Source organism: Cetorhinus maximus, chromosome 4, assembly GCF_964194155.1.
Source record: "Cetorhinus maximus chromosome 4, sCetMax3.hap1.1, whole genome shotgun sequence".
Taxonomy (NCBI): domain Eukaryota; kingdom Metazoa; phylum Chordata; class Chondrichthyes; order Lamniformes; family Cetorhinidae; genus Cetorhinus; species Cetorhinus maximus.
The window spans coordinates 3,478,907-3,504,649 of record NC_135882.1 but is presented as its reverse complement, the minus strand read 5'-3'; the positions used below and the strand labels follow the sequence as shown (position 1 = coordinate 3,504,649).

The window sequence follows — 25,743 nt, the reverse complement described above, 5'->3', positions numbered from 1 at the left end:
AAGCACTTCACAGCCAATGAAATATTTTTTTGAAGTATCATAACTGTTGTCATGTGTCTTGCTGCAGCCATGCCTGTGGCGAATCTGTTCCACCTATTGGACGATGCTGGGCTAAAAAGATGAAAATATTTCCACTCTGTGTCTAGCACAGAAAATTGCCTCATCCTTGTTAAACTGCATGGACAGTCTGCAAGTGTCAAGAAAATTGTGGTTTTTATAAATGACTGGATTTTACTGCCAATTTTTGAGCAATTTTCAGATGCAAAATTGAGCAGAATAGAGTATTCTGGGCAATTTAAATAAAACTGCACTAGAATTTATTGTGAAAACTACTTGTCCAGCACTAACCTCACCATATTTAAATGGGGTCAGGTCATGTTACATCCTTTTTCATTCATTCTCAGGATCAGGGTGTCACTGGCAAGCCAGCATTCTCTAATAAAACCGAATCGCTTGCAGTTAAGGGTCAACCACTTTGCTGCAGGACTGGAGTCACGTATAGTCCCAGACTGGATAAGGGATGCAGAATCTCTTCCTGAAATGCATTGTTGAGCCAGTTGAATTTTTACAGCAATAGCCAACTGCTTCATGGTCACTTTTACTGATAAAAATATTTCCAAACGATTTAACTGCTGTGGTGTAATTTGAACCCATGTTATCTGAATTATTATTCCAGGTCTCTGGATTACCAGTCCACTTACATGACCACTGTGCTCCTATGTGGGTGCACCTACGCCACAGGGACTGCAACGGTTCAAGGTGGCAGCTCACCACCACCTTCTCAAGGACAATTAGGGGTTGGCAATAAATGGTGGCCCAGCCAGAAATACCCAAATCCAAGAATTAATTTAAATAGATAAAAAAAATCTGTTCCTCCCAGATTGAAATGGAATATATTTTGGGTTTAACACTTTTTTTCCCCAGAAAATATAAACTAAATAAAACAATTTTAAAGCGCGTCCAGGTTTTGAATAAGGAGAAACTGTTTCCAGGAGGGTGGGTAACAAGACACAGATTTGGGATAATTGGCAAAAGAACTAGAGGGGAGATGAGGAGAAAATTTTAAGCACCGAGTTATTGTTTTCTGGACTACGCTGCCTGAAAGGAAGTAACATTCAGAAGAGAATTGGACAAATACTTGAAAAGGAGAAAGATTTGCAGGGCTATGAGGAAAGAGCAGGTGGAGAGGGACTGATTGGACAGCTTCTTCTAAGAGTCAGAACAGGTACAGTGGGCTGAATGGCCTTCTTCTGTGCTGGATGATTCCATAGTTCCATGAGTTGGATATGGGATGGGAGTCTAGTTCTCAATGCTCCCTCACGTCAGTAGAAGGACATTTCAAGTTTGAATCTAATTTTCATCTGGTGGCCTTAACTCCATAAAACACTGCCAAACATAATATGTTGGTTGTGTCAAGCTTCATTGAACTGCTATTTGAAACAGCATTAACGTCAATGGTAATAGCAATAATTAAACATGAGCTTTTATCTTTTATGTTGATCAGATGAACTAGACACAGGAATCCACAACAGAATGCAGAGCTGAAGTCCACGAAGCGAAGGTTCAGTTAACAGTACTTACTTCATCCGAATTCAGTAGCTGTGTAATATAAATCACATTTTGACATGTTAGCTTTAATTCGACTGAGCTGTCGCTCAGATGTTTGATCACATGCGAACAAGGGAGGCACTGTTTCCCCTGACACACTGCTTTATTCTGCAGTGAGCAAGTGCTGTGCGCAATGCCATGAGCTTGTCAAGAGAACAAGGTCAGTGGAACCTGTTAAAAATGGTCCAGTTAGCAGCTGCACTTGGCTGGAAGCTCCCCTGTATGGCCAGCAGATGAACACCTGCTCACAGCTGTGAAAATCTGCTAAAATGATCATTTATTCCGTGGCATGTGAATATGGCATCGGAAAATCTACTGAACTCTCCACCATACTCAAACTAAGGTGACATCTCTTCATATCTTTTTAAACCTGTCTTCCCATCGCCTCCAACGAGAAGTGTAAGGAGCTGATGGACATCCTTGACAATAAGATCAACATCTGATCCAACCCTATCAAATGCCGGAGGAGGTTTGAGGGGCCGAATGACCTACTCCTGCTCCTAGTTCCTATGTATGTACGTGTGCACCATCAGATCAGCTGCCAATACCATTTCACTCCTTTCCACTAGGCCACCAAGACAACCAAACTTCCATTAGTGCACCCCTCCTGTCATAGACCTGAACTTGCATCTTTGTCAAGTTTTTCCCCTATCTTCTCTCACGTCCCCTCTGAGCTCATCTTATCTGTGAGACCCACCTCTTGCCCCCTCCCTGTTCCCACTAAACTACTGAGCTCCCAGCTTCCCCACCTGTTCCCCATTGTTAACAGCTCTCTCCTCAGGTACTATCCTGCTTTCCTTCAAATCATCACTCATATCATCAAAAAAACCAACACTTGACTCCCCCTTGTCAGTGTAAACCACTGTCCCATCTCCAAACTCCCTTTCATCTTTCCTGGATTCCATGTCTGAATCCCTCCAATCGTGATCTGCCCCTGGCACAGTACTGAAACAGCTATCAAGGTCACAAATAACATCCAGTGTGTCTGTTACAAAGATAAACTTTCCCTCCTCGTTCTTCTCAACCTGTCTGTAGCCTTTGACATGAGTGACACACCATCCGCCTCCAACCCTTCCCCACAGTCGTCCAGCTGGGCTGGGGCTGTTCTCACCTGGTTCCCTTCCTATCTATCTAAGCATGACGAGAGAATCACCTACAATCACTTCTCTTCCTGCTCCCACACCATCACCTCTGGTGTCCCCCAGAGATCGATCCCTGGTCCCTTCCAATTTCTCATCTACACGTTGCCCCTCAGTGACATCATCTGAAGATACCGTATTAGTTTACACATGTACCCTGATGATATCCAGCTCTACCTCACCAGCACCTCTCTCAACTCCTCCAATACTGGATGAGCAGAAATTTCCTCCAGCTCAATATTGGAAAGACTGAAGCCATTGTCTTCTGTCCCCACCGCAAACTCCATTCCCTAGTCACTGACTCTATCCCTCTCCATTGCAACTCTCTGAGACTGAACCAATCTGTTTGCAACCTCGATCTCATACTTGACTCTGAGATGACTTCCAATTACAGATCCACGGCGTTACTAAGATGTCAACTTCCATCTCCAGGACACCACCCGACTTCACCCCTAACTTAGCTCATCTGCTCCTGAAACTCTCATTCATGCCGTTGTTATTTCTAGACCTGACTATTCCAATGCACCCCTGATTGGTCTCCTATTTTCTAAACTCCATAAGTTTAAGGTCATCCAAAACGCCACAGTCTGTGTCCTAACTCGCACCAAGTCCTGTTGACCCATCACCCCTGTGCTCACTAATCTACATAGGTCCCGGTTAAACAACACCTCGACTTTAAAATTCTCATCCTTGTTTTCAAATCCCTCCAGGCTCTCATTCTCCCTCCCTTTGTAATCTCCTCCAGTCCTACAACTGTGGTAATCTGATGTGTAATATAGCTTTAAGAAGAATGTTATAATGTTACATGATCTTAGTATCCAATAGTAGAGTAGCGTGGGCTACCTCTGTAGTTAGTAGCCTGTAGTCAGTGGTTGGTAGTTGCACTAGTGTAGAGATAGAGTTTGAAGTGTAAGCACATTTTAGTTGTTGCTGAGTAACTTTGTAAATAAACACAGAGTTTCTACCTATGAAGTGTCTGCTCCTCAACTCTATCATTAGTTACCAAATCGGCCACCTCTTACACAAGCGTGCGCAGAGGATCCAACAAACTGGTGACTAGGATCTAACAACAACCCTCCAAGATCTCTGCACCCCTCAATTTCTGGCTTCTTGAACATCCCCTGACTTTAATTAGTCTATCATTGGCAGCCATGCCTTCAGCTGTCTGGGCCCCAAGCTCTGGAATACCCTCCCTACACCTCTCCACCTCTCTACCTCATTATCCTCCTTTAAGACACTCATTAAAACTTAACTCTTGGAACAAGCTTTTGCTCAGCTGCCCTAATGTCTCCTTATGTGGCTCAGTGTCAAATTTTGTCTGATTAAGCATCTGTGAAATGCCTTGGGATGATTATTATGTTGACGGCGCTATATAAATGCAAGTTGTTTTAGCTGATACAATGTAAGTATCTCAACTGGTGATCATTTCCCTTGCATCAGTGAATGGGAGGTACTGGGGTTATCTATCATTCCCATGTGTTACCTATCAGAACAGCTTTGGGCTGTGAGATTTGAATGTACAACTTGACAACAACAACTTGCATTTATATATTGATAAGAAGGAGAGAGGGGTGGAGAGGTTTAGGGAGGGAATTCCAGAACTTAGGGCCCAGACAGCTGAAGGGATGGCTGCCACGCGGCAGTTGAAATCAGGAACGCTCAAGAGGCCAGAGTTGGAGGAGTGCAGAGATCTTCGAGGGTTGTAGGAGGTTACAGGGACAGAGATTATTATTGTATCTGCAGCAGTGCCTTGAGCCTCTCACAAAGCGGCTCACAATCACTACCTGAGCTGATCTGTTGTTTTTGCTGCTCGATTGTCTGCATGCCTCTCACACTCTTGCTTGAGTGACTCATCCAGAAAATCCATGAAGCCTAATGGAAGAGGAAAGACTTGCCTTTCTATAGTGACTTTCACCTCTTCAGGACATCCCAAAGCACTTTACAGCCAATGAAGTGTTTTTTTGAAGTGCTCTCACTGTTGTGATCTCTTGTGGTGCAGTGGGTAGCGTCTCTATCTCTGAGCCAGAAGCTTCAAATTCAAGTCCCACTCCAAGACTTGATTGGCTGGTCAGAACGTGGCCAAACAGGTTGAGTATCAACCTGGACATCCTTCCAACACAGGCCAATGGCAGGCGGTGAGAGAGGGAGGGATTCCTGGTCAGTCATGTGATGGAGAGAACTTTGGAGTCTCTAACATCACCATCCATAGCTCCAGACTACAACATCCATGTAAAGGTGTATGTTGCCACGGCAACTCGGACTCCGTAGGGGGCTGGTTGGCTCAGTTGACTGTTGGACCTGTCTTCAGGCATGAAGAAGAAGTCACTGTTGTTATGTCAGAAATGCAGTAGCTAATTTATACACAGCAAGATCCCACAAACAGTAATAAGATAGGGCAGGATTTTACGTCCTGTGGGCGGGCACGTGCCTGACCCGATCGGGCATAAAATAGTGGGCGATGGCGTAGGGCAAACGCCACTCGGCAGGAGCGAGCAGGTGCCAGAGCCGCGCCCACCATTAAATAACAGGCCGCTTACGGCCGTTAACAGTCCAATTGACGGTGACTTTTTTGTTGCCCGTGCGCATGGGCAAAATGGGCAGGCGGCCAGCCAACATTTTCAAAAACCTCATCCACAGGCGGGGTAAAAAGGGTCAGCAGCATTGCCAATGTGAGTAGCGAGGAGTTTTGGAGATAGTTTGCCGCCGGTGACTTAGCAGCTTTATCTCTGTTCAGGGCTTCATTCTTAGCATTTCCAGGCTTCATTTCAGGATTCCTTGGTGTCTCCAAGGCTCCCGGAGGATTCAGACCATGTGGACCCTTCCAGGTATCAGAGAGCCTTCCCTTACCCTGGTAATGGGGATTGGGGTCTCCGCTGGTGGCACCTCCTCTGAGGAGGAAGAGAGGGGCAGAAGGGAGAGGAGGCCAGGTGCCCCAGTGCAGCTTCCAGGGGAGGGACCTGTGGGAGGAGAGGCGCAGGCACAAGGGGCGCAGGGCCAGCAGGTGGTCCAAGGTGGAAGGGGCTGCAGAAGACGCCACTATCCTGCTGCCAGGGTTTACAGGCAGCGATGCAGCTACCTCAATATGTCCGAGGTACAATGTTAAAGGAGGCTCCGCCTCTCCAGGGAGAGCGTGACCTCCATTTGCCAGATGATTGGGCCTGAGATCAGCTCCTACTGTGTGGGTGGATACCCCATGCCAGTGGCTCGGAAGGTCACAGTGGCCCTCAACTTGATGCCTCCGGCTCTTTCCAGGGCTCAGTGGGGAATCTGTGTGGAGTCTCCCAATCAGCTGTCCATGGTTGCGTGAAGCTGGTGACAGAAGCTCTGTTCAGGTGTGCATTGACTTTCATTCATTTCTGTATGGACGATACCAACCAAGCTGAGTGAGCCAGAGGCTTTGCTGTGATCACTGTGTTCCCCCACATCCAGGGTGCAACCGACTGCACACGTGTGGCTATCAAGGCGCCAGCGGGTCAGCCGGGTGCCTTTGTCAACAGGAAGGGCTTCCACTCCATGAACGTGCGGATAGTGTGTGACCACAGGATGCAGATTCTACAAGTCTGTGCAAGGTACCCAGGCAGCTCCCATGACGTGTACATCCTGAGACACTCCCAGGTGCCGGGGCTCTTCAGTGCTCCAGCCCGACTGGATGGTGGCTGCTGGGTGACAAGGGCTATCTGTTGAAGAGGTGGGTCATGACGCCTCTCCACCACACAAGAACAGAGGCAGAGCAGTGTTACAATTCGAGTCATGCCTCCACAGGGGTGGTGGTAGAGAGGACTATAGGTCTTCTCAAGATGCATTTCTGATGCCTTGACTATTCAGGGGGTGCACTACAATACCCCCCAGAGTGGGTGTCACTGATAGTGATTTCATGCTGCGCTCTCCACAATCTGGCACTGGCAAGGGGGGACCCACTGGAGGAAGAGGATCTTGGCGCAGCTCCACAGGCCACAGATGATGAGTCTAGTAGTGATTCAGAAGAGGAACACGGTGAGGAGAATGCTGAGGGTGTGGAGGCAGATCTCAGTAACCTCCAGGGAGGTAGGGACACCAGGGACGCCTTGATCCAGCTAGGCTCCTTCAGCTCGGCTACCAAAGATCAGCTTCTACTGCATGCCAGGGCTGCCGCCTCCATCCCAGACGTCTGAAAGGATCTTTTTATTTGAACGCAAAGAACACTCAGTGCCTGTGCAATAAAGTTCAGAGCCACTAGTGTCCAGCATTACATACTGGCGCACCCTGCACCGATAAAATAAAAAGCTGAAGCAGACTCAGGCCATGGCGACAAAAGCAAAGTTTATCTAATTTTGACAATTCCAAACTATTTACATAAACTTCTCTGGTCTTCATTCCCGGACCAGTATAGATAAAGTAAACATAGGTGAACATAAAATCACCCGTGACCTGACCCTCTTGTTCTCATGATGCCTTTAACTTACGTTTGCAAGTGCTATGTCTCAGTGCGCCCCTCTCACTGGCAATGGCATTGGAGACAGGCTTTTGACCCTGCTGTCTTGTTGATCTTGATGACCTTGGCGGGCGTCCCTTGGCCAGTGGAGCCTGTGCTGGCCCCGCCTGGGAAGAAGTGGCCAATGCCACAGCTGGCATCTCCCCAGTCATTGCAGCCTCACCAGATGCCATGGTCACTGGCGGAGGGGCGGAGGAGCTGCTGCCATCATCCAGAGTGCCCTGAGAGGAGCCCGCACAGATGACAAGCAGCTTGTGCACCAAAGTGAGGTCGCTCTGGACCTCCCTGCTCACCATTGATGGACGGGCATATGGCTGGGATACTGGGTGCCTCATCCATCTCCCACACTGGCACTGACCACCTGAGCTCATTGCCTGTGTGAGGGCTGCAGGTCCGAACGCAACCCCAGTAACTCCTCATTCTGTCCCTGGAGCTGCTTCTCCATGAGAGTCGCCACTCTCACAATGGCGGAGGCAGTGCGCTTGGCCATGAGGGTCAATTCAGTGCTCATGTTCCACATGGACTCCTCCATAACGGAGACCATGGCACACATAACTTCATGGATCTCCACCAGATTCTCCCGCACAGCCCCCTGGATGTCCAGCATCTGCCACCTAATGGACGCCTCCAGAGGCTCATCATCAGCCTTTGACTGAGCATCCTCCTGGTCTCCAGCCGTCCTCTGACTGCCAACGCCCTGGGCACTCCCTGCTTCTGCCTGCACCTCAAGCAAGTGTGAAGTGCCCTCACCAATGTGCACTGAGATACTAGCCACCAAACTAATGCCCACCAAAGTGCTAGTATCTGTGTTGGTACCTGCTTCGGAGAGCGAATGTGATGCAAGTGACAGTGATGCCCGGTGGTCCTCCGACGCCAGAGGTGGCCCTTCCGGGTCAGCAGAGCGAATTCCTGCTGGCGAATCTAAAAGGGAGGACAAGGACATGTCACTAGTTAGAGCCATCACACTGTCACTGTGTATGCCAGGCACCCTGGTGAGACAATGGAGATCTTCATCATGGTGCCATCGTCTTTCACTGATCAATGGGGACTCCAGGTTCGTGGCTCCCATCGATGATGATACTACAATGGAATGGCTGCACCATCCGAAACTCTCACCTCTGCGCACTGCACTCTTACCTTTGCCTGGCACGTCCGCCTCTCCACGCCTGGTTGCATGTGGAACATGCCGGCTCTCAAGCTCTAGGGTATCTTACTCGGACCTGCTGAGTTGCAGGAGGTTGGACTGCCCTCCGCCTGTACGTGCTCTCTCTCCCTGATTATGGCTTGTCTTCTGCTTTAAGGAAGAGGTGCATTGATTAGTCCCCTCTCTACCCTCAGCTCAGCTCCCAGGGCACATCCAAGTCGTGGCCCTCGAGCTGCAAGGCACTCAGTCCAAGCAGCCAGAGCTCACCCCTTTGGCCAGCTCTGGCATCATTGACAGTTGGCACTCAGACTCTAACATCCCTGAGGTCCGCGGGTGGACGGCCAGACCTTAACACATCTGCACACTGACCCATGCCAACATGGTACTCATCCTTCCTGAGCGCAGCAGGTCATTGAACCTCTTCCGGCACTGCACCCATGTGCACCGCACCACGTCATGGCTGCTAGCCAGAGCTGCAACCTCCTCCCAGGCCCTTTTGGTGAGGTGAGGTGGCCTCCTCCCCCCATCCCTGGGGTCAAGGGTGTCCCTCCTGGCAGCCACCTCCTCCAGGAGGGCAGCGAGGCACTTGTCGGAAAAGCAGGGGGACTGAGTGCCCACCCGACCTGCCCTCTCGCCTGCTGTGTCCAGCTGCACTCGACTCCTTTGGGAATGCTGAACACACATCCTTCCTGGGCAGCATTCCAGGGGCTGCCTGGGCTGCTCTTTAAACCGGCCGCGGGTCATCATTGGACCCAACGGCCGACAGGACCCACCCCCTTCCCGGTCAGCGTGGAGCCGCATTTCACGCTGGGTGGGCCTTAATTGGCCTGCCAGTGTGAAATCATGGTCAGGGGCTGATCGCGGGCTGCAGACCCTTTCCCAGCCGCTCCCAGGCCCTCCCACCATGCCTGCCCAACACCCTCAAAATCCTGTCCATAATGTTTTATAGTGATGTGCACAAATGCCCTGCACTCTTTCAGCTCCTTAAAGGTAACCCTGCAGTATTTTCTGTAACCCGTATCCTAATTACCATTTGAGCAGGTGGCCAATAATCCATCTTGATGGGACTTATTACCTAGTGACAATAAATATCACTGATTTGTTGGTGAAGATTTAAAGCTGAGGATCAAATTGCTGGATACACCTAGGCAGGCATTGTGTGTGAGTGATTCCTTACAAATCTCAGCAATCAGAGGTTAGGACTATCATACAATATCATTGTAAGAAGCCTTGGTTTAACATCTTAATCCAAAAGACAACGCCTCTGTCAGTGCAACACTCCCTCAGTACTGCACTGGGAGTGTCAGCAACGGGGGAAATGGTGGTGTACTGATAATGTCACTGGACTAGTAATCCAGAGGCCCAGACTAATGCTCTGCAGACATGGGTTTAGATCCCAACACGGCAGCTGGTGGAATTTAAGCTAAATTAATAAATTAGGAATTGAAAGCTAATCTCAGTAATGGTGCCATGAACCTATCACCGATTGCCATAAAAAACCCATCCGGTTCACTAATGCCCTTCAGGGAAGGAAATCTGCCAACCTTACCTAGTCTGGCCTACACGTGACTCCAGACCCACAGCCATGTGGTTCACTCTGAGCTGCGCTCTGAAATGCAGTTGTATCAAACTGCTACAGAGATCAGATGGACGGCAGCAGTTCAAAAAAGCGGATCACCACTACCTTCTCAAGGAAAATTCAGGATCAGCCATAAATGCTGGCCTTGCCAGAGACACCCATAGTCCATGAAAGAATGCAAAGAAAAATTGATTCCATGCTTTAGTCTATGGAGTGGGACTCGGGACAAAACCTTCTGACTCAGAGACAAGAATAGAGTGTAATGTGGGAAAATGTGAAATTGTCCATTGCGGCAGGAAGAATAAAAGAGAGGCTTATTATCTAAATGGTGAGAGATTGCAGAGCTCTGAGATGCAGAGGGATCTGGGTGTCTTAGTGCATGAATCGCGAATAGGCTAGTATGCAGGTACAGTGAGTAATTAGGAAAGTTAATAGAATGTTAGCACTTATTACGAGGGGAATTGAATACAAAAGTAGGGAGGTTATGCTTCAGTTATACAGAGCACTGGTGAGACCACAGCTGGAATAGTGTGTGCAGTATTGGTCACCTTATTTAAAGAAAAATCTTAATGCGTTGGAAACAGTTCAGAGAAGGTTTACCAGACCAATACCTGGAATGGGTGGGTTGTCTTATCAGGAAAGGTTGGACAGACTAGGCTTGTATCCACTGGAGTTTAGAAGAGTAAGAGGCAACTTGATTGAAACATATGAGATCCTGAGGGGTCTTGACAGGGTGGATGTGGAGAGGATATTTCCTCTTGTGGGAGAATCTAGAACTAGGAGTCACTGTTTAAAAATAAGGGGTCACCCATTTAAAACGGAGATGAGGCAAAATGTTTTCTCTCAGAGGGTCTTGAGTCTTTGAAGCCCTTTTCCTGACAAGGTGGTGGAAGCAGAGTCTTTGAGTATTTTTAAGGCAGAGGTGGATAGAGTTGTGATTAACAAGGGTGTGATATGGTTATTGGGAATAGGTGGGATGCAGATTTGAGGTCACTATCAGCCATGATCTTATTAAATGGCGGAGCAGGCTCCAGGGGCCAAATGGCCTACTCCTGCTCCTTGTTTATATGTTCATAATGCTACCCACTGAACCAGTCAGAATCTAACAATATAGCATATAGAAAGTATTAAGAACACATTTGGATGGTGTTATTTGTTTGAAAGGTTTTATTGTGTGGAAAAATGGTACCATTTAAGAAATAATCAAGCAATATAAAACACTCAGCCAGCCAGAAAAAAAGGATCAGAATCTTTAACAGTGTCTGTAATATTTTAAACAAAAACAGAATTACCTGGAAAAACCCAGCAGGTCTGGCAGCATCGGCGGAGAAGAAAAGAGTTGACGTTTCGAGTCCTCATGACCAGGGTTTTTCCAGGTAATCCTGTTTTTGTTTTGAATTTCCAGCATCCGCAGTTTTTTGTTTTTATCTCTGTAATATTTTATCCTGATTACTTAGAATCAGTAAAATATCTTATCAGGGCAAATGGTGTTTGCATTATGTTTAAGGGGAGGCGTTTGTGTTGTGAATGTACTGTACCTATTAGCGTGTATATGTGGCTCGCAGAGGTGACTTAAAATGATCATATTTGAAAGCAATCACCAGTTCAAATTCTCCTCCAAATATGTGAGGAGGGACTGGTGTGAGACGAGCATTGTCCGCTCAGAGATCAGTCTCCATTTCTGGCTGCAGGCGGATCGTGGGGCTTGTGTCTGAGTTGGAGGGCTGAGGGTCGGGGGGAAGGCAAGGGATGAGAAGCGGGAGCATTTTGAGCATCATGGCCATTTTTCCACGGTGCTCATCAATTACTGATCCAGACTAAAAAATAACTCAGCCTGTAGCTGAAAAAGACCTCACCTCAGTGCTCTGTAACTTGTTTGTAAGTGAATACACTTTGCTTTAAAGATCTACCACTTAAATTTTAACACTTTTCCAAAATCTCCTCTGTGGAAAGAAACAGTCATTACTGATGTGGACAGACTTTTCCAACCATTTGCAGAACTTTCCAGGCTGATGTAAAGAACCTTTTTTCAACAAAATGCCAGTGCAGGTGCGGGGCTCTGACTCACACACACAAGCAGTTGTTTGAACTATTTATCTTGACTCTGTTCACGGCCCCAATGCTGGCAAATCTCCTGATAATGAAAAACCACTTCAATCATTCATCACTGCTATAGAAATCAGCACTTCTTAACTAAACAGTGATGTTAACAGTTGTGAGAATGCTTTACAAAGCGATCTGTGATATAAGAAATAGCTACCCTGATGAAAATTCTTTGTCAAAACATTTTGAAGGATATTAAGTTAATTTTGTTTCTAAGTTCCATTAATTTGTATGTAAAGAACAAAAATATTCCAGTCATGGTGATATTTCTTACTTTGCGGTGAATAATAGTACAAAAAAACCCAAAAGACTTGCATTTATATAGTGCCTTTTACAACCACAGGAGATCCCAAAGTGCTTCACAGCTACTGCAGTATTGCAGGAAACACAGCAGTCAATATGCTGTCCCTTTGATCCCAGGCTGCTGGATTTCAGTTCCATAAAATGTCAGTAGCTGTGGGCTTCTGACTTCAGTAAACAGGGTCACCTGTAATCCTTAAAAGGGATAATGCTTATATTTTTTAGAAGGTACTTGGCAAAAATTCATTCCTGGGGGAAGAGAAAGATCTGCACATAATTTTCATTGTCTGATGCTTTGCAGATTTGGAACATTTTGATGTGTATTTGTAAGTATATGATAAATGACGCACCTTAATCATTACATCATGTTTTTTTTTATTTGAAACTAACAGCTGTTACCTTATTTGCTTTCCACTTCCATTCTGTAAGTTACCTTTCCTGCTTCCATAACTCCTGACCATTATTCCTCACCTGAGAAAGCAGGGGGAGTGATCTCATTCCATCTGACCCTCTGCAAAAGTATGTCAACTTGAAGAGCCAGTACCTAGCCAGTTCAATAACTTGACATCATTCACACAAGATGCTGACTAGCTCTTAGAAACTCTTAGGGAGTTAGAAAGACGCTTTCCATGATTCAGCCATTAGCTCTTTGGACAGTGAAACTGGCCACGTGGAGATAAGCAACTCGCTAGCATGGTAGAAAGTTGATCTGGCCACTGACACCCAGTGCTGGTGTTGTTCAGCACAAAGCATTAAGAAACCACAATGACCATAGTTTAGCTTCTTAACATGCTAACCTTGATCCTATTAAAAATGGAAGGAGAACTTGCATTTATATAGCACCTTGCATAACTTGGGGACATCCCAAAGCACTTCACAGACAAGTAAATACTTTTGAAGTGTAGCCAGTGTTATAATGTAGGAAATGCAGCAGCCAAGTTGCAATTTCATGAGCAGCAATGTGATAGTGGCCAGATAATCTGTTCTTTTTTGTAATGCTCCTTGGCAGAAAAAGACAGCTATCCTTCTTCAAACAGTGCTGTGGGATCTTTTACATTTCCTTTGAAGACAGATGGAACCTCCGTTTTAATGCCTCATTTACAATTTGACACCACTACACTGGATTCTGAGCTCAAAGTGTCTGGACTGAGACTTGAACTCCCAACCTTCTGACTCAGAGAATGAGAGTGTTGCATACTGAGGAAACAAAGTGGCCATCCACCGAGATGTGCTGGGCAGAAATACAAACTCTCAGCTTGAGAAACCGCCTAGAGGAACCTCGTTTTAACATTGTTGAGTGCCAATCATTCTCAAGGTGAGTCCAATCTAAGAGGATACAAAACCAACCTTTCAGGAGCAAATCAAATCTACAACACAGAAAGAAACAGGCTATGCAGACCAAGTGTTTATGCCCCAAACAATCCTCCTCACGCCCTATTCAAGCTAACCAAATCAGCATATCCATCTATTCCATTCTCCCTCATCTATTTATTTGGCTTCGTCTTAAATGCATTTATACCAATAGTTTCAACCACTCCCTGTGGAAGCGAGTTCCACATTCTCACCACTCTCTGGGTAAAGAAGTTTCTCCTAAAACCCCTATTGGATTTATTGGTGACTGTCTTTTTTTAATGGTGTCTAGTTCTGGTCTCCCCCACAAGTAGAAACATCTCTATGTCAACTGCATCAAACACCGTTATAATTTTGAAGACCTCTATCAGGTCTTCGCTAGAGTGAGAAAAGAGCCCCAGGCTGTTCAGGCTTTCTTGATGGTTATAACCTCTCAGTCCTGGTACCATCCATGTGAATCTTTTTTATTGTACCTTTTCTAGTGCCTCAACATCCCTTCTAAAATGTGGATACCAGAACTATGCACAGTTCTCCGAGTGTGGTCTAATCAAGGTTCCATGCAAGTTTCCTTTCTGAGTATTCATACTTCCTCAGCACAGAGACATTACTCCACAAGTTACCTCCTCCCCTGACCACCTTATATCTCTGATTTTGCACTTGTTTCTCCATCAGTGCCAGGACTGACACGCTCAAAAAAATGTATATTTCTTGAAGTATTTTAATTGTATGGTCTGTATACATAATATTAGTGAGATTACAGTCAACACCTAATTCACAAATTACAAAATATCTACTTTTAACACGTATAAGTACCCAATATTTACACATTATGGGATGATCTTGACTTTGAGTGATTGTGTAAATGGATTGATAATTAGCAGCCTATTCTATATCTCTCCCTATTTTTGTTCTCATTATAAGTCCATGGGGAGAGACCTGGAACAGGCAGCTGAGTCACTCTTACCTGTTTTACACTATTGCACAAACCCAATGTATTTAAGTATATTTTAGGATGCAATTTTAAACAAATCACATTAATTAGTTTAATTTTATGCATTGCATATGAATTCATTTCGACTGTCATTTATTTTTTCCTTTATTATTACATAAAATGTAGGAGATGGTGGCATAGTGGTAATGTCACTGGAACGAGTAATCCAGTAGGTCCAATCTAATGCTCTGGGGACATGGGTTCAAATCCCACCACAGCAGCTGGTGTAATTTAAATTCAATTAATAAAATCTGGAATTGAAAGCTAGTCTCAGTAATAGAGACCATGAAACTATCATTGATTGTTGTAAAAACCCATTGGGTTACTAATGTTCTTTAGGGAAGGAAATCTGCCATCCTTACCCTGTCAGGCCTGCATGTGACTCCAGACCCACAGCAATATAGTTGACTCTATGCGCCCTCTGAAATGGCCCAGCACACCACTCAGTTCAAGGGCAATTAGGGATCGGCCTTGCCAGCAACACCCACATCCCACGGAAGAATAAATAAAAAATTTTTAAAACACCTTTGAGTGCATTGTATGATTCCAATTTCCAATCATTTACATTTATTTCTATTACATATTCTTCATGATACAATTATCTTCCCAGTTTTATCAGGTAACCAATCCTCCAATTTTTTGTGAGGAACCACACAGGAGGTTAGTTACACCATAATCTTAAATCTGCATGAGCAATGTCACTAGAGATCGGTTATTCCTTGAACTTAAATTCATATGAGCAATGCCACGGGAGAACAGCTATACCTTGATTTTAGATTCACATGAGCAATGTCATGGGAGGTGCATTAAGGGTTGAACTTGGCTTCACAGGTCCAATGTTGAATCTAGATCTTGGATTTATAGGAGCAATGCCACAGGTTCCAGCAATCTATTGAATTTGGATTCATATGAGCAACATCATTGGGGGGTCATCTGGTAAACAATTTAAAGCCTGACTCTCTTTCGCTCACACTGAAGAAGGGCCTCTGCTGCTTCTCGTGACATCATCCCTCCTTCTTTCTTCTGTGGTTATGCCCCGATTCAGCTCATTATTCTCATATCTTATAACACTTAGCTTGTAATTGTGTTTGTGTCTCACTGTTCAGCTTTGTGCCAACAATGAACTATCTCTACGAAGAGCTGTCGCTCAGTAGACACATGCAAATTAATCCAGCCATTGCCAATATTGAAACACCACACAAACAAAAATGATTTATTGGCAAATCATATTGTGCGGAGTAGTGTTACTGCGTGCTGACTGCTGATTAGCATATGCTGGTTATAGTCCAATATTTACAGTCATTATTCCTGATCCAGACCCCGCAGAATATTAAATACTATGGTCTTTGTTGACCAAATTGCCGAGTGAAATAATTGATCGAGGGTGGGTCTTATTAGAACCGGCCGGAGACTTGCTGACGGCTTTTGTTTGGGATGGGTTAGGGGTTGGTGGGTTGGGGCTGTTGTGTGGTGATGGGTGGCACTATTGTGGCGGTAGTGGAGTGAAAAGAAACACATTATAAAGAGGTGGCAAACCTGAGAGAGGTGAACGAAGATTTTAAATAAACATTTACCGTATTGACGTTGTTGTCTGACTGCCATGCTGTGTGGCGACAGTGACCATGACTTTACGACGTTTCCGATCACAGCAACCCTGGATGCCCTGGTTGGAGCTCTGGTTAAACCGGTCTTTGATGTTGTCTAGCTGCTCCCTTTGCTATTGGCCTCTTGCTCTACTTCTGTAATCCTTTTGGCGGTGATTAGGCCCTCCAGCACTTTTGCACAGTTAATATCTCCAGAGAACTTCCCTTTTGATATTTACCGTCTATACCTATGTAAAAGTTGATCTCATGTAAAAGTCGAAGCCAGTTTTTCAGGGGTCAGAGGCCAACAATTTCAGAACCAAAATACAATTCTCGAGATGTTAATGATTTGATTTCATTGCAAATGTACAAATGCTGATGAAAATGAACACCAGTAAGTAAATGCTTAAACACATGTATACGTTGAAGTTTAGTTTTTATTTATTCAAATTATTAAAGTTATCAGGTGATGAATGTCAAACAATATTGTGATTATTAGTAAGTGTTCAACAAATAATATGAATTCTTTATTGGTATTTGTTTTTACTTATTCCATTGCAATGGTCTTTTGTTGATTTCACTTGGGCCCAAATCAAGCAGACATGTCAACCCCTCAAAACGTTACCTCCCTAAGAAAGTCGACACAATGACTTTTGGCTGGAGAAATTGGTCTCAAACATTTGACTCTTATACGAGTATATACGTTCTTTAAGTAAATTTTTTGGAAAAAAAATTATTGATTTATTGTAAGGCTATTGGTTCTAAACTTCAGAATTTCACAGATAAACAAATGTAAAAAAAACCTTCTTTGAAAATATTTAGCTTGATATCTGCCCAGAAATTGGCAATCACTTGGTGATTGGTGTTCTGGTACATGAATCAAGAAAGGTTATGTTATGACGTGACAGATGATGTGTGTTCAAATCCCTCAAATGTTTTCAAATGTCCTTGCCCCTCCCTATCTCTGAAATCTCTGCCAGCCCCACAACCCTCTAAGATACCTGGGCTCCTCTAACAGACTGCAACCGACTAGCTGAGTGAAGGCTTGGAGTTTGGTGAGGGGGGAGTTTTAAGTGTTAATTTTGTTCTTAATTTTGCTCTTAAAATCTAATCTAGTCTGCAATTAGCAGTAACTGGAAAGTACTGTGTAAGCAGGCTAAGTTCTTTCTTTCTTGCAGTTTAGACAGAGTAAACTCACTTTCAGCTGTAGGAGTTGAGTAGTTAATCAGCTAAATGGTTGAATCTGATTACTGTAGCCCCAGTTCAGTTTAGTATAGTTTCAGGGCTCTTTAGTGCAGCCTTGGCAAATGGAGCACAGCTGAGCTAACTGAGTGAAGACTTGGGACAGAATTTCCCCCCTGTCGGAGGGGGGAATGTTGAACAGCGGGCACGCGGAGGCACGCCTCCGATCGGCGCCTCCGATCGGGGGTGTGCCACCATTTTATGTGGGCAGGCCAATTAAGGCCCGCCCAGTGTGACATCCACCAGGAAGCGCTGTGTGCTCCCTATGTGGGCGGGAGTGGGAGTCCCTCAGCCGAGATTGCTGCCTCAGGGAGATCGACTGTACATTAAAAAAAATTAAAAATAGAAAAAAAAAATCCCCTGACATGTTCCCTCATGTGACACTGTCACATGAGTTGGTTCACGTCCATCATTTTAAAAAACACTTTAATTAAATTTTTAAAAACCAACATGAAACCTCATCCTGCCCGTGGATGAGGTTTGATGCTTTTTCTAATGCCCGCCAGGGCTCCCGGCCTGGCCGCCAACCTTAAGGTTGGATGGGTAGGTCCTTTAATTGGGTTAAATGATCCTGTCAATGGCCTCAATTGGCCGTTGACAGGTCGGCGGGCGGACAGCTGATTTTACTGAGCCCCCGCCTACCTTAAATGGGGCGGGGTGATGTCGGGAGGCCCCCCCCCTGCCCCCCACTTGCAGATGGGAAAATCCTGGCCTTGGAGTTTGGTGAGGGGGGATTTTGGTGAAAGGGAAGGAGTTGTTTGTTTCCTCTTTCTACCTCTCTCACCCCATAGAAATTGCTCCACTACAGGGAAAGGGGCTAGCTGTTTGGTGAGTATCTGGTAAGTTGGTAAGTTCTATTCTATCCCTAAGGTTTAAAATAGTACACAATTTGGCGGTAAAATTAATAAAATATATAAAAAAGCAACATAAATAAGTGATTAATATAATTAAGGAATTATTTAAAACACATTAAGGATAGCAGGACAGGTGATGTGTCAAGGCTGCAGCATATGGGAGCTCCTGGATAACACTGTGATCCAGGGTAAACACATCTGCAGTAAGTGTTTGTGGCTCGAGGAACATCGGCTCAGTGTCTTTGAGCTGGAGGCTGAGCTGCAGACACTGCGACACATCAGGGATGGGGAAAGTTACTTGGACGCTTTATACCAGGAGGCAGTCACACCGCTTAGGATAGGATCTTCTGATTTGGCCAGTGGCCAGGGACAGGAGGGTGTGACTGCGAGTGAGGCAGGTAAGGGACCCAGAGGGCAGGGGTGTCAGCCTCTGCAATTGTCCAATTGGTTTGAGGGTCTCTCAGCTTGTTTGGTTGAGAGTGGGGGCTGCAGGGTGGATGAGAAAACTGACCATGGCACCGTGGTACAGGAAGCCATCCAAGTGGGGGGAGCAAATAAGGAATGTAGTGGTAATAGGGGTCAGTATAGTGAGGGGGATTGACACTGTTCTCTGTGGCAAAGAGTGACAGTCCTGACAGGTGTGTTGCCTGCCTGGTGCCAGGGTTCGGGACATCTGCTCAGGGATGGAGAAGAACTTGCAGTGGGAGGGGGAGGACCCAGTGGCTGTAGTCCATGTAGGTATCAACAACATAGGCAGGATGAGGAAGGAGGCTCTGCATAGTCAGTATGAGGAGCTAGGCACCAAATTAAGAAGCAGAACCTCAAAGGTAATAATCTCTGGATTATTACCTGAGCCATGTGCAAATTGGCATAGGACAAATTAGAGAAATGAATGTGTGGCTTAAAGGCTGGTGTGGGAGAAGTGGGTTCCAGCTCATGAGGCACTGGCACTAGTATTGGGGAAAGTGGGATCTGTACTGTTGGGACAGTCTACACCTGAACTGTGCTAGGTTCTAGCTGGACGCTACAAAAATAATAAAAGGACAAAACTAAAGGCTCTGTATCTAAACACACATAACTTTTGAAACAAAATAGATGAACTGATAGTGCAAATAGAAATAAATAAGTATGATCTGATAGCCATTACAGAGACATAACTACAGGATGACATAGATTGGGACCTAAATGTTGAAGAGTATGTGACATTTGGGAAGGACAGGAAGTTAGGAAAAGGTGGAGGGGTGGCTTTGTTAATTAATGATGGTATCAGCACATTAGAGAGGGATGACCTAAGTTCAGGAAACAAAGATGTAGAAGCAGTTTAGGTTGAGATGAGGAATGATAAAGGCAAGAAGCCACTTGCGGGAGCTATGTACTGCCCCCCTAATTTTAACTATACAGTAGGACAGAGTATAAAAGAAGGGACAATGGGAGCTTACTAGAAAGGGCGATTTTAATCTACATATAGACTGGAAAAATCAGATGGGCAAAGGTAGCGTAGATGACGAGTTCATAGAATATTTTTGCGATAGTTTCTTAGAACAGCACATTCTGGAGCCAGCCAGAGAGCAGGCTATACTAGACCTGGTATTGAGCAACGAAATAGGATTAATTGATAACCTCCTAGTGAAGGCACCCCTCGGTAGCAGCTATCATAGTATGATTGAATTTTACATTCATTTTGAGAGAGAGAGACAAGTGTGTCCAAGACTAGTTTTTTAAACTTAAATAAAGGCAATTATGAGGGCATGAAAGCAGAGCTAGATAAAGTGAACTGGAAAATAAGGTTAAGGCACATGTCAATAGAAGTTCAGTGGCAAACATTTAAAGGGATATTTCAAATTATATAGAATGTATACATTCCAATGAGAAAGGAAAATCCCAAGGGGAGGGCCCACCATCTGTGGTTAACTAAAAAAGTTGAAGAAAGTATCAAACTTAAAGAAAAAGCATATAATTACGCAAAGACAGGTGGCAGGTCAAAAGATTGGAAAGAATATAAAAACAGCAAAGAATGACAAAAGGATTAAAAAGGAGGGAAAAATTAGAGTATGAGAGAAAGCTAGCTGGAAATATAAAGACAGATAAAAAGAGTTTCTATAGATATTTAAATAAGAAATGAGTTAACAAAGTGAGTGTTGCTCCTATAGAGAGTGCGTCTGGGGAATGGATAATGGAAAGCCGGGAGATGGCTTTACAGTTTATATATGCAGTTACAATTTATGTAAATGTCTTGGATGAAGGTACAAAAGGAATGGTTATTAAATTTGCTGATGACACAAAGGTAGGTAGGAAAGTAAATTGTGAAGAGGACATAAGGAGACTATAAAGTGACATAGATAGGTTAAGAGAGTGGGCAAAGATCTGGCAAATGGAGTATAATGTGTGCAGTTGTGAAATCATTCATTTTGGCAGGAAGAATAAAAAAGCTTATTATCTAAATGGTGAGAGATTGCCGAGCTTTGAGATTCAGAGGGATCTGGGTGTCCTAGTGCATGTATCACAAAAGGTTAGTATGCAGGCACAGCAAGTAATTAGGAAAGCTAATAGAAAGATATCATTTATAGAGAGGGGAATTGATTATAGAAGTAGAGAGGTTATGCTTCAGTTGTACAGGGCATTGGTGAGACCACATCTGGAGTACTGTGTACCGTGCTGGTCTCCTTATTTAAAGAAAGATGTAAATGCATTAGAAGCAGTTCAGAGAAGGTTTACCAGACATACCAGGAATGGGCGGGTTGTCTTATGAGGAAAGGCTGGACAAGTTAGGCTTGTGTCCACTGAAATTTAGAAGAGTAAGAGGCTAATTAATTAAAACATATAAGATCCTGAGGGGTCTTGACAAGATGGATGTGGAGAGAATGTTTCCTCTTGTGGGAAAATCAAGAACTAGGAGTCACTGTTTAAAAATAAGGGGTGGCTCATTTAAGACAGAGATGAGGAGAAATCTTTTCTGTCAGAGGGTCTGGAGTCTTTGGAACTCTCTTCCTCAAAAGGCGGTGGAAGCAGAGTCTTTGAATATTTTTAAGGCAGAGCTAGAGAGATTCTTGATTAACAATGGGGTGAAATGTTATGGAGGGTAGGCAGGAATGTGGGGTTGAGATACAATCAGATCAGCCATGATCTTATTGAATGGTGGAGCAGGCTCGAGGGGCTGATTGGCCTACTCTTGCTCCTAATTTGTATGTTCGTATGACCTCTTACGTCTCCCGTGATTTTAACCACTCCACCATTGGTGGCCATGCCTTCAGCTGCCAAAGTGCAGAGCACTGGAATACCCTCCCTAATATTCTCTATGCCTTTTGGATGTTCCTTACAACCTGCCTCCTTGACCAAGCTTTTGGTCATTTTCCCTAATATAGCGTTATGTGGCTCAGTGTCTGATAACACTCCAGTGAAATGCCACATTTAACTTAATTAAATCCATCTACATAAATGCAAGCTGCTGGAGGTCTTGTGGCACAGTGGGCAGTGTCCCTGCCTCTGAGCCAGAAGCGCTGGGTTCGAGTCCCACTCCGGGACTTCAAGGAAGGCGTGTTCCCATGAACCTGCAAATCCTCCCATCACACGCCAAAGGCAGGCGGTAAGAGCGGGACAGGTTCCTGGTCAGCCGTGTGATAGAAAGAAGGTTGGAGCCTCTAAGGTCACCACCCATAGCTCCAGGCTGCAACTGCAAAAAGTGTATGTTATCACAGCCACTCGGACTCTCCCTGAGTGAACTGTAACACATTTCACCAGCCTGTGAAAGACACGTGGCGACGGGCTGAATGGCTTCTACACCTGCTCAATAGTGTGAAGCTTTACAACAAGTCGCAGCTGGGTTTGATTGACAGGGAGAGGGGAGGAGCTGGGGCGAGGGGCGGGGCCATGAGGGTGGGCGAGGGGCGGGGCCATGATTGTGGGCGAGGGGCGGGGCCATGAGTGTGGGCGAGGGGCGGGGCCATGCGGGTGGGCGGGGTCGGGAGAGGGGCAGGGGCGGGGCTGGTGGGCGGGCCCCCGATATCGTGTCCGCCGACAGCCCCTGTTAATAAAGTTGCGGCGGTTTGAATCCCTTTTTTTTTTGCCAAGATGGCGGACTATGACCTGACGATGCGGATCGCGAATTTCCTGGACCGGCACCTGGTCTTCCCGCTGCTCGAGTTCCTCTCGGTTAAAGAGGTAAAGTCTCGGGCCTGCTCCCCTCGCAACGCACACACCGCTCGGGGGCCCCGGCAGCGGCACCGAACCCGAACCCGAGGCCGAGGCCTCTCAGCGCCCCGCACGTGAACTGGAAGCTGGGCCTGGGCCTGGACCGAGCCGCCCGCCCCGGGCCCTCTGCAAGGCCTGGGCCTGGGGTTATAACCCTCCTCTCTTACAGCGGACCATCCGGTTTTATTCCCTCCGGATCTCCCTGCTCTTGAGGAAGGCTCCGAGTGTGGGGGACGTTTCGCCGCAACTTCTCCCTCTTACCCCCTCCCCCCCCCTCCCTGTCCCGAGGCGCTTGACCGCCAGACAAGTACTTTTTGACCTGTAGCCACTGTTCAAATGTCGGAAACGCAGCAGCCGGTTCTGCACACAGCAAGATCCCACCAACCATAATGTCATAATGACCAGATTGTGTTTCAGTGACGGCGATTGAGGGATAAATATTGGCCTGGATACTGGGGAGAGCTCCCCTGCTCTTCAGAACAGTGTCATGGGATCTTTCACATCCACTTGACACGGGCCTTGGTTTTCATCTGTAAGTTGGTACCTCTGACAATGTAGGGCTTCCTCGGTGTGTCACATGGAAATGCCTTATTTGTGTTTTTTTTTTAAAAAAAAACTTTTGTATGAACTGTACCACACCTTCAAACAGTCTGTTGGACTCAGTTGATACAGGTTGGATTGATTGTAGTTTTAAACTTTGCAGGATAATGGGCCTTGGCAGCATGATTTAACGTTGCTTGGGTTATTCCGTTGCAGCGACAACTTATACAGCACTTTTAGTTTAATGAAACGCCCCAAGGTACTTCACAGGAGCATTATCAAACAGAGTATGACACCAAGTCACATTAGGAGATACTAGGTCAGGTGACCAAAAGTTTGGTCAGAGGGATAGCCTTTAGCAAATGTCTTAAATGAGGAGAGAGCAGTAGAGAAGTGGAGATGTGCAGGGAGGGAATTCCAGAGCTTGGGGCCTAGGCAACTGAAGGTAGAGCCACCTTCTCTTGAGTCCTTGGGATCCAGGCTGACTTGCTTTCACACTGGTTTGATGGATTCTGAGATAGCTGATCCGCAGACTGTCACGTGTGGGTGCTTGGAGGGTCAGATGGCTGGGTTGTTGGGATATTTGTGTGCTCTGTCCGCCTCAACTTTGACTCTGTATGTTCCTGGCAAAGTTTCTTGATGTGTTTGGTGCCTTCCTGAATGAGTCTTCTCCAATTTGGTCGGTCACAAGCCAGGGTCTGAGCCGGTGGGGGTGTTTGTTCTCTTTGGATGCTTTGAGGACATTCCTAAAGCATTTCCTCCTGGGAGTCTCCTGTCATGAATGAGTTCTAGGTCGAGGAGTTTCTTCAGGTGCCTGGTGTCAAATGACATGGCCTGCCCAGCGGAGCTGCATTTAAGTGATTAGCATCTCAGTGCTGCTCATGTTAGCTTGAGAGAGGGTGCTGCTGTTGGACTACCATCCTTTCCACTGGATTTGGAGGATCTTGTGAAGGCACTGCCAATGGTAGTCCTCCAGTGCTTGAGAAATGCCTGGTGTAGGTTGTCCAATTCTCTGAAGCATATAGGAGCACATAAGCCATGACATACTGGAGCAATTATAGTTCAGTGGGCACAGCGGTGATAGGTGAACAGGACTTGCTTCGAGTTTTGACATGGGCAGCAGAGTTTAGGATATCCTCAAGTTTATGGAGGGTAGAATGTGGGAGACATTGGAATAGTAAAGTCTAGATGTAATGAAGCCATGAATGAGATGAGCTGAGACAGGGACAAAGTCAAGCGATGTTATGGAGGTGGAATAGCCAGTCTGACTAATGGCTGAATGAGGTTGAAAGCTCATCACAGGATCAAGTGTAACACCAGGGTTGTGAACAGACTGGTTTAATTTCAGACTGTTGCCCAGGAGAAGGATAGGATCGGTAGGTAGGGAAGAGTTTGGAGGGGCAAACAATGGCTTCAGTCTTTCCAGTATATCATGTTAGATCTTATATTGCACAATGTGAGTGTGATGGAGCCTCTAGCAGTATTAGCTGAGCCAATATTTTTCAATTTTTTTTTATTCATTTGTGGGATGTGGGCGTTGCTGGCTAGGCCAGTATTTATTGCCCATCAGAGGGCATTTTTAAGAGTCAACCATATTTCTGTGGATCTGGAGTTCAATGTAGGCCAGACCAGGTAAGGATGGCAGATTTCCTTCCCTAAAGGACATCAGTGAACCAGATAGGTTTTTAGGATAATCGGCAATGGTTTCATGGTCATCATTAGACTTTTAACTCCAGATATTGAATCATTTATTGGATTCAAATTCCATCTGCTGTGGTGGGATTCGAAGCCGGGTACCCAGAGCATTACTCTGGGCCTCTGGATCACCAGCCCAGTGACAATACCACTGTGCCACCGCCTCCCCTAGATAATAATAATGTCTTTAATTTGAAAAATGTCCCCAAAAGTCTGTGGATGCTGGGGGTCAGATTATTGTGTAAAATTCTGAGTACTACACTTTATGAAGGATGTCAAGGCCTCTGAAGGGGCACAGAGGCGATTTACTAGAATGATACAAGGGATGAGAGATTTGAGTTTGGAGAATCTGCAATTGCTCTTAGAGTAGAGAAGGCTGAGGCAAGATCTTCAAAATTCTGAAAGGCTTTGATAGAGGAAGTAGGGAGAAACTGTTTCCTCTATCAAATGGATTGATAACCAGAGGTCATAGATTTAAAATAATGGTAGAACTGGAAGGGAAATGAGAAGTTTCTTCACATTGTGAAAACAAAGTCTAGCTCAATTCTATTGTTGCCATTAAGAGCCGTATATAATTTTTCACAGGAGAAGGGAGCTTATGATCCACGGTATATATAAATGATTAGTCTCATTGCATTGTGGTCTGCTGAGGTGACTACAGTAGGTGTACAGTTCTACAGATTTCCAGTAGGCCTCTGCTACCTCACCCAGGTGCCCATAGGCAGAGAGTGTTGGCATGCTGTTTGTCTGTGGGAAAACTCTCACCTTGACTGAGGCCTGACTAATGATTTATTAAGGTTCGTGTAGTTTTATTTTTTGTATTCAATGTCCCTATTTACAAAGCCAAGTACACCATACAATTTAACTGCCATATCAACTTACCCTGCCACTTTCAAGGATTTGTAAATATACATTTTTAGTCCACCCCGCCCTCATTCAATCCCCTTGCCCAAACA

The 25,743-nt window shown here is 45.5% G+C and overlaps 1 protein-coding gene across 1 annotated transcript in view; it reads left to right on the top strand.

The window, feature by feature from the left end:
* Positions 1–22,364: 22,364 nt before the first annotated feature.
* The window catches only part of LOC144679444 (eukaryotic translation initiation factor 3 subunit E), a 140,920-nt gene continuing 137,541 nt past the window's right edge, over positions 22,365–25,743 (top strand). The window contains exon 1 of the mRNA XM_078539827.1: positions 22,365–22,522. Within this exon, the coding sequence (XP_078395953.1) occupies positions 22,433–22,522 (90 nt within the window). The 5' untranslated portion in view covers positions 22,365–22,432. The remainder of the gene's footprint in view (positions 22,523–25,743) is intronic.